The sequence below is a fragment of the Orcinus orca genome, chromosome 11 (assembly GCF_937001465.1).
Source record: "Orcinus orca chromosome 11, mOrcOrc1.1, whole genome shotgun sequence".
NCBI lineage: Eukaryota > Metazoa > Chordata > Mammalia > Artiodactyla > Delphinidae > Orcinus > Orcinus orca.
Genome location: NC_064569.1, coordinates 19,094,139 through 19,104,403, shown reverse-complemented (window position 1 = coordinate 19,104,403; position 10,265 = coordinate 19,094,139). Strand labels below are relative to the sequence as shown.

The 10,265-nt window shown below is 35.1% G+C and overlaps 1 protein-coding gene across 12 annotated transcripts in view; it reads left to right on the top strand.

Moving 5' to 3' along the window:
• SOX5 (SRY-box transcription factor 5) overlaps positions 1-10,265 on the top strand; it is a 992,020-nt gene that overhangs the window by 791,359 nt on the left and 190,396 nt on the right. For all 12 annotated transcript variants that reach the window (XM_033430324.2, XM_033430322.2, XM_033430323.2 and 9 more), the window contains one exon: positions 1,076-1,144. In XM_033430324.2, coding sequence (XP_033286215.1) covers positions 1,076-1,144 — 69 coding nt within the window. The remainder of the gene's footprint in view (positions 1-1,075; positions 1,145-10,265) is intronic.

Below are 10,265 nucleotides of genomic sequence, written 5' to 3'. Positions count from 1 at the left end.
GAAACCTGTTAATTAAAGCAAAAACAAAAATAAATATAACATCATAGCGTGTGGTATAGTATCAAGTAGGTAGAGGATGTTATGAGAGCGAAAAACAGGGGGCAGTTGTGCTCGTCTGGCTTAACACTTAGGATGAACACACTGAGGGCTAATTCCTGAGTTTAGTTTTGAATCTGTTGAATTTGTAGTGCCTTTGAGAATGTTGTTGATTAACAAAGCTTAAAGCAAAGCTTAAAGCAAAGATCCAGGCTAGAGAAACAAATTTGTAATCACTTGGCATACATGTGGATGTAGGTATAGAGGGAAAGGAATAGAGTCTAAAGTGAGCCTACAACATTGTGTGACGGGAGAGAGCCATTGACAGTAACTGAGAAGAATCAGACTCAGAGGTAGGAGCAAAACAGGGAAAATGTGATGTCATAGAAGCCAAGGGAGAAAGTTCAGGATCAAGGGAAAGCGTTTGAGTATTGAATTCTGATGAAAAGTCAAGCAGTGAGGATGAGAAAACACTTCAGAATTTAAAAAATTGGAAGAGACTGGTGACTTTATTAAAAATCCTGTTAGTAGAGACCAGAATTGAATGTGTTGAGGACTCGGCAGTCAGTTTGTGAGAGGCAGAAATGACAGTGTTTACCAAGACACAAAAGCATACCAGAACCTCACTAAGGAATAGAGCATCTTACAGTACCTTGTCCTGCTCTGAACTCTTTGGCACACACCCTCCTGTTTGTGAAATATTCTCTTTCTTTTCCAAGGGCTGAAAACGTCAGAGGTAGTACCTCCTTAACATACTGCCAGGAAGAGGGATTTTGGAAACTCCAGCATTTCACACTGGATTGGACCACTGTTGTTGTGTCTTAAGCTTCGTTTTCCAAAAGAAGCATAACTGTTCCTAAGTCTAAATATCTTGTCTGATCCTACTTAAGGATGAATTGCTGGTCCTGTAGGGGCGCAGGCACATCTATCTTCATAAGCTTAATCAGTGTCACATCAAACTTTGAGACACAGAACATTGGTAATTTCCCCCTGGGACTGTAATATACGCTTAAATTTTTCATGTGCCATTTCTCCGCAGATTGCAAGACAACAGCAGCAGCTTCTGCAGCAACAACACAAAATCAATTTGCTTCAGCAACAGATCCAGGTCAGAAATCATAATTTCATACGGACTTCCAATTAAGAAATAGATTTTGTTTCTCATTTTCAGGTGACCTGACTGAAATGAGCTCCAAAATAAAAGTTACTTTCAGCCTAATCATGACGTGTCACCCACGTGCCATGAGAATCTTGCACACGGTGGCTCTGTCACAGGCCCGACTATGTCGCGATGTTTTAGGGGAGGCAAGCTGATGGTAATTTTTATCCTATACGGAAAGGAAATTATTGTAGAGAAAGGTTTCATTTTCTCTATTCTTTAATGTTTAATATGTGCCTGGAAATGTTCTTAATGGGGAAGGTGCAGGGGAACCAAAGCAGAAAGGTTTTCAGTTAGACGTCGGTGGCAGGGAGAACTTTTTACAGTAGGCTCGAGAGCCACGTGTGATCAAGGTGGAAGTGAGGGAAGGTAACGATTTAGTGTTCAAGTCGAATTTCACCCTTCATACTGCGTGGAGAAACGAAGACTGAGGGCTCTATAACCTCCATATTTTTCTTCTGTGGAAATTTGCAATGATGAGAAGCAAAGCTGCCAGGGATAGCCTGTCTCTACCACTTGCTTGTGGCATGCGTTTTGCCAAAATTTGTTTCCTTTTCTGAAAATTCCCTTTCTGAAAGCACTCATTTCGTAGAGTATTTAGGAGGATTTAATAAAATCATGGATGTAGAGCTTTAGCATAGTGTCAAGGCACATAGTAAGTACTCAATACATACTTGCTATGACTAGCAAGAAGAGGAAACTAGTTCATGGAGCAATGACTCCAACCTTACGGGACATCATCCATCGGAAATCAACTGTTATATTTGCAGTCAGCTTATCTGGGGAGAAATTCGTCATTCTCTTGAAGCTGTATCTTGAGAATCCAATATATTTTATTAAGTGTAAATATAAATGACAGAAGCAAACATGTCAAAATTATTTCATCCACATGTTTATCATGTTTAGACTTATTTGCCAAAAAAGTTTATCCCATTTTTTCTAACTGGGTCAGCTACACTTAATTTCTTTACTGTGGGTTATATAGCCCAGTCAAGGTTTACTCATTCTTATTCTACCTGAGATTTTAATGAGCACAGTTTCAGTGAGACAGAGAAACATCAGTGAAACGTTCCATCCAAGACTCCGTGCCTTCCTTAATTACGAACAGCATATTTCTAATGTGATATTATCTATCTGTCCATATCTGGAGTGTGGTTATTCATTCAATGGTTTAAAACTTTTTCGGGTTTCATGTTTAGCCTAAGCCTGCTGCCTTTGAATGTAATTTTAGTTGATGGTACGAGGTTATCTACACTTAAAATGTTTTTGATTATTGAAAACCAAAGATAATAGAATTATTATGGCAATTTCTCATTATAAATCAGATACAATTCCATAGTGAGTGGTGTGGTCCTTTGCAAGTCACTTCGTTTCACTGTGATTTGATGAGGGTACCAATGGTTTTAAGTGTTTATAATTTTTATGAGATTGAGATAATCTTTTGTTAAATAGAATTGCAAAAATGTATGTAAACCCATATTATAAATATGTAGAAGGCTCAATCAGCTGTGTTTTCTGACCATATAAATTGTGCAACACCTTCAGTACTTACTTGTTTTGCAATTATTCCACAGTTATGACCACTGCATTCATAATGTGGATTTAAAGCTCTGTCATAATAACAAAATGTTGAAATTGGAGGATTTCTTGCTCCAGAGCATGGAGCATTGTACTTTATAAGGCAGAGCATTTTTTAAATGAAGTACCTTAAACTATTCTAGAAATGACATGACTGTAGAAACTGTATTCCAGCGAGCTGGAGCCAAGTTTAATAACTTGCCCAAGATCACATGACTAGTTATAGGTAGAACCAGGATCAGAAGCAAAGTTTTCTGACTGTTAGTTGAAATTTTGCTGAGTATGAGAATTTTAAAAGCTTAGAATTTCTATTTGATCAAAATGTTATGCTGCTGACCTCCACTAGTTCACAGGGTAGACCAAAAAAAATCCAATAGTCCCTAAAGGAAATAATGTCACACTGACAGTAATTTGGGGGAAACATTAAAAGATGCTGAGATACTATATCTGTGTATTTGTCCTCTTTTCTAGTGTTAGTACAGATAAATGATAACGACAGAGTCAAAACCCATCACGCTATTATTTTTAAAAAAAGCCTGGGAATGTTTCAGGCAAAAAATAAATACCGAGCAAGAGTGACAGTCTGAAAGGAATTAATTTTCACAGCTTCTAGTATATTCATTAACTGAAATCATAGTTCTAAAGTATATTTTATAAATTGTTAATTTGGAGCTGTCTAACAAACACTTAATAGTTATGAAAATCACAATATATTTAAATTAGTCTATTGAGAGATATGGGAAGCACTGATGTAGGGACATATGTAGAAACAGAAGATTAAAAACATGGAAGAGATCCTTTTTGGTCCCCACATAAATCTTTAACCATATTTCCTTTATAGAATTTTTTCTCTCCCTTTTCTTCTTTCTACTTCCTCCTTTTCTTTGTCAGCATAGGACAAGGAGGGAGAAGATTAAAAATCAAATCTGCTATAGTAGAAGGCAAATTAAATGTATAACAAATATTATTATGAAATGAATTTTTGTCAATATGTAATCAATGCTCACATAAGAATTTACCATAGATTAAATTTTCTTTGATATCTGAAAATATATAGTGTATTTTGAATTTGATCTACTTTTTTTTCTTTCTTAAATATGGAGCCTTAAGACCTTGTAGAAAAAAACATACCACTTAACGTTATTCATCCTGATTGCATTTTTTAGATGTTTTGTGCCATTGTTCCTTTGGACCTTAGAAAACAATGCATTCTAGTTCCTCTCTTGATATAATAGTGGACTGCAGTGTTACTAGTCCACAGTTAGGGCTACATTTAAAATTTTTCTTTCAGCTATAAATAACACAAGACGTTAACTTGGTTCAGATATTGGGAAAGTTATGCAATACGTTAGATGGTCTAAGCAGATCTGTGAGGTGGATTAGATTGATAGGTAAGAGAGCAGAATGAATTTTCACACTTGATAGCTGTGTTAAATGACAGGAGGGTGATGTCCCCTAACATTTTCCTCATTCTTTCCTCTCTTTAAAGGAGAGGTTAATTTAGTCATCTTTATTCCATTCAAAGTATATTTCATTCAAGTTTAAAAACATATGAACAAGTTTGTACGTGTGTGTATGAACAGACATTCACATATTCTAATGACCCAGGTTATTTAAAATTTCTCTTGACCTGTTAATTCTATTTTCTTTCAACTCCAGATGAAAAGAACGGTGGTAAGTTTTACTCTGCAGTTATTTGTTGAAAGAGAAAAAAGCCATAGGAATTGGCAAATTAGCCAGTTTATTTAATCACTTAGGGTCAATTCTTTATGAACTGTTCTTATCTCTTTAAAAAGCAACCTTGGCTCTAAAATTGCATGATTCTAATTGGGTTGAAAACTCAATCTACATTATTTCTTTATAAAGACTTTATAGAGTTATAGCCTTCTTCCAAGTTTATTCACATAACTCATGAGGATTGAAAGAAGAATTAAGAGAATTTTCTGTCATTCTTTACAAGATCATAAATCAGTTCATTCTACAAATAAAATCATGCATAATATCAGAAACATCCCATCTTCCCTCAAGAATTTGTCTCTTTCTTTATGAGACCCTTAATTTTAGGAACACTAAGAAGGTTTAGTCTTCCTTTTCTACTATTCAGCAATATTTTTCTTTAATGTTTTTGTTTATTGTCCTTAAAAAAAAGAACATCTTTGCACTTTTACTTACTGTATCTAGCTAACTTTTAATGCACATTAATACGTAAGATGAAATTTGTAAATATTTCAGAGAAAAATACCCTTCTAGATTTTTTGAGGGTAATCTTTTTTTTTTCTTTTACTCTATCGCTTGTGCTATAGTGCCCATCTTCAGCAGTTTTATTTCCTGACTTTTTTATAATAAGTCAGCCTGTTTCTAATACTGTTAGATGGTTTATGTTTCCAGTAACAATCCTAGACGAGTGGTTCATCTTGACCTGATTCACTGTTACCAAAACCTTTTAAAGTAAATGAATGAGTGACCTCTATTCAGCGTCCATCATGGCAACAAACTGAATGTTCCTGAAGACTCAAGTTCTCTTTTTGTCTTGAAGCTTTGTATAGGACATGGTTTCTGTAGCTTTGGGTGTGTGTTTGGGGGGGCCAGGGGAAGCATGTCCTAGTTTTAAATTTCTTACCCTTTTTCAATAATACTTAATGGAATTTAAAGTTCTTATTAGCATCTTAGAGGGTCAATCCAACAACATGCTCTAACATGAAATTGACTTAAATATTTTTAAGGGCAAATTTAAAGATATTGTACTTCTTTTCAAATGCATAATTTCATGATTCCCATACTGGAAGCTCAGTGTTTAAACTGTCATAAGAGATGCTACATATTTGTTGCATTCCCTCTTCTGATAAACTTTTCCAACTATTGTTCATTGTGTTCTCTTGGGGGCAAAGAATTGGTATTTAATAACCCCCCGTCATTGTTTCTGATTCATAAGGTAAGCACATGCAGGACTAATAGTAGCTTTGGGTCACTGATTCTGTCTGGAGCTAAGGATTGAGCAAAGGACAAATCTCTGTTCCTTTGTATTCTTAGTTGTGCAGTGTATATTCCGTAGTATGTAGGAGAGAGCTTGATTCTTTAGGTGTTATAGGATTATATTTAACTGTATGAAACTTAAGTGTATTCAATGGTTAAACAAAAAGATAGAGAGCAGGTTCTATGGATTTAGACATACTCATGTTCAGTTTCTGCATCTTTGTACCTCATCTGCTATGTGATCTTGAGAAAATTGCTCAGTCCTTCTGAGTTTCATTATTCCCATCTATTAAATGGGAATTATAGTACCTAAGTCACACCTGGTTAGTCTGAGGATTAAATGACATCATCCCTGGCATGTAATGAGCACACAATGGTAAAAGTTTTTGCCTAAGTCATTTGAAAAACTTTTTTCTGTTTTTCTGATGATGGACAATTTAATGAATATTTCCATAGAGGAGAATTTCTAGGAAAAAAAATATATAACCTACATGGCAGTAACCACTGAAAAGTGTAAGTTCACTCTTCCAAATTTATATGATTTTAGAACTACGGCAGATTTTTAGAAAGCCTTTATTTTGACCTATCTCTCATTTTGACATTTGTAAAGTGAAACCAAGTAAGGTTAGAAGATTTTCCCAAGGTCACATAAGTTGTTGCTTGTGGAACCATGGCTGGATTCCAAGTTCCCCAAGTCTTGGTCATTTTTATTTCACCAATATTCTGCCATTTAAGGCTTCATGGCCAAAGTTTTAAAATGAGTTTTCTTTCCCTGGGAACTTATTCCTACGAAGTAAAAATACATCTTGACTTATATACAGTTGAATGATTACGTTGCAGTCATGGGCTCAACCAATTTGTGATAAAGGTTTCATTTTATTGGAGCCAAAGTTCTCTGAGCTCATTAAGAATTTTGGTAATTCTTGATAAATTATTATGCAGAAGGAAATCCATTGAAATATTGCATTGGAAACATAATAACGTTAAAGGTGAAATAATAGTACCTGACTGACCTGCTGATTTATGATTTCTTTCTCTGAATGTGGTAAGTCGGAAGCATTTTACCCCCCTCAACAAGACCCCACACATATACATGAGCACAAAGAGATTGCAAAGTAACCTTGTCTCTTTAGGAAACTGGAAATGCCAAGAATAAACACCATATAATTAAGGTAGCATTTCAACCTAAGAAGGAAATGCATTAACTCCTTGAGCTCCGACTAATGTTTTTCTGTATGAAATACAATATACCACCACTGGGAGGATATAGTTCTTGACATTCAGATAGATTATTAGAGGAGAAAATATGGAGATACAAAGTACCAGCTTTCGAAATGACTTTCCTCTCTTCCTTGTACTTTCTGGAAGGAGAACTTCCTATTGAGAAGATGGGTGTCCTCTCCTAAAAGAGCAGTGATGATAACTGCAGGTCTGTCCTTTTACTCAGAGGGAGCCACTTTAAAATCCTTTAAGCATTGTTTTCTTTTTATGTACGTCTCCTGGTGATTACCTAATGATAGAATTTCAGTCATTCATATGATTTCTCTGTCTGGACAAACCTGCTTTTGTAGATAGAGATACAGATAGATTGATATGCATATATATTTTTAAATTTGTATTGATATAACACATACCTGATGGCTAAAAGAGTACAAGAGAATAATGAAAGCAACAATCCGAGCCCAGTCCTCTGTACTGTGCCCAATCTTTTCACTCAGAAAAGACTTCCTTAAAATCTGTTTTTCTTTAATAGCCTTCTAGTATTTATTATACTTCTGTATATCAAATATTATTATAGTGCCGTTTCTGACTTATCAACTTTAAATATCATTAACTTGGAAACTGGAAACTTAGTTCTGGTATTGCCAGTCCAGCACCCTCCCCTATACCCCTCCCTCACCTGTAATATAATGACATAAGTCATTTAAGTCCTTCCAATAGATATTCTTAAACTTTAAATAGTTAACTTACACCTCTTTTCTCAATCAACTATAAAGAGTGTCTCTTAACACTTGCCTTGTCAGATGAGGATGACATCTCTCTTCTGTCACACACAGCTGCCAATTTCTGTTATCTGTGTGTTTACTCTAAATATATATAATACATGTGTGTATATATGTATGTGTATATATACACATACACACATAGCTGTTGTGCTTTACCTGTTGGTTAATCCTAAAAACTGAAAATCAATAGATGATTTTTAGGTTACAATATGTCTATATATTTTTCCTGCATAGTCTAAATAAGGTGCTCCGTATTTCATTTCTGTGAAGGTTTGAGCTTTCCAACTGACTTTTCATTAGTCTTTCTTCCTCATATTAGTTGCCTTATTATCTCCGTAAATTCTCAAGAATAAACCAGGTCTCCACAATCCGACCTTCCTTGACACCTTCTCCCTAGTCCTCTGTTCTTCTGCTTTCATTTGGTTTAGTTAGTCCTGCCGACATTCTAGGATGTCCCTTTATGGTTCTCCAGGGTCGAGAGAATCACTAGGTCCTATATTATCCTCCTTGCTTTATCTCCTTGTTTTGCTCCAGAATCACATCAAGAAACTTCCTAGAAAAAAAAGGAGGGGCTCCTTTTTACCCCTCTACTTGATTGATAATTTGGCTGCAAATAAAATTGTAAGTTGGAAGTCATTTCCCTTCTATTTCAAATCCATCGATTCATCATCTTCTCGCATCTGTGAGAAATATGATGTTGATCTGATGTTTTTGTTGGTGTGACCAATATTTTTGCTTTCTGAAGGCTTTTAGTATCTTCTGTTTACTGCAGCATTTCACAATAAATGAAAAGTATCAGCATATATTCTGATATTTTTCATTTATTATTTTGTAAGCACCATGAATCTTTTGTTCTAAAGTTATGTTCTTTTGCTCTGGAAAATTATCTTGTCTTTTTTTTCTTGACCATTTTATCCTTTATTTTTCAGTTCTTTCTGGATCTCCTATTAGGCAGACATTGTATTTTCTGGGTTAGTAACTATGTTTCCTAATGTTCATATTTTTTGTTTCTGTTTCTTGGTTCTTATTTTTAGGGGATTGCCTAAACTTTTATCTCCTAAATTTTTTAATTGGATCTTTGAGAAATTACCTTTTTAATTTCCATGAGCAACTTCTTTTCTCTAATTCTTTTTTCAGGTTATCCTATTGTTTAATGGATCATTTCTCCTTGAATATCTCAGGGTATACATGTTTGAGGGTGTTACCAAAAAAATTAAATTCTCACTTCCTTAAATTATCTTTTCTCTCATTTTCACCTCCTTGTTTATCTTGATGTTACTCTTTCAGCTTGAAGTTCTACTGGAATTAGAAAATGATTGGTTACCCATCCAGATTTAAGAATGAGATAAGAACAAGTAGACTGGGAGCTCTGACTATGAATGAGACTTATCAACAGGTGGGCACTGCTTTAGCGAGAACAGGAAGCTGGCCATACATAACATGAATCCTGTATATGGGTACAGAAAGGTCTTTGTCCTGGGATTCCAATGATCATGCGCTAGCTATCGTAAGTTTCCTTAGACTATTCAGTTTCTGTTGAAGTGGGTGTGATGTAGCTGGGGGAGAGGACGAGAGCCACTTTCAAATAATACTACTGTTTTCAACCCAGGTCTTAAACTCCTGTTCTCTCTCATATCTAGTATTCCAAGTCCTAAGACTTTCTGGTGATTCTGAGTAAAAATTAAGCCCTGTTTTCACTTAACCCCCTGCGTGTATACTCTAGTCTGTTTCACCCACTTTCATCAGCTAACACTCTACAATTGCTTTTCATCTTCCAGAACTTTGGTCATATTTCTTGCCTGTGCATGCCTTTTATTCTTAATTATCTTATGTGACATAGGCTTATAAATTATTTGTTTTTATTGTTTTAATGATGTCTCCAGAAAGAACTGAGATATATGCACATGGTCCATCTATCTTGGAAATGTAAATCAGAACATCATTTAAAAAAAATTCTTTCTTTTTAAATAGGAGAAAATATTCAGAACAGTAAACAGTATCTGGGAACAAAGGAGTCCTCATAAAGATGATGAAAGGTGAAGGTGAAGCTCGAGGCTCCAAAACCAAAATATGCAGTTCTAAGATCTGTATAACATAGAATATATTTTTTAGTTTCTCTGGTGGGAAAATAGTGGGGACAAGGGACATAGATATGGAGAATTTCACCATCGTTTTCCCCTTTTTGTTAAATTCGTCAAACAGTATGAGTTTATATATAATTTTAGACAATGACCTTGATATTTTAAACTTTTTAGTATCATTATTGAGACCCTAGTTGAAATAACAGCTATAGTTGATGATTCTGTTGAAGTGATGTTGACAACAGTTTTTGGAAGCTGTAATCCTGGTTCTGTAATTCATTCATCCTGACTTGGGCTCCTCAGTAAAGACATAAACAATGCATTTCAAGGAAGGAGGTCATTTCCTTTTCCTCATTTTTTTTATGTGGAATCTCAGTCTTTCATGTTGTTTTCCTTTTTCTGTCATCCAGTTTCTGTGCCGTTTCTGTGTTT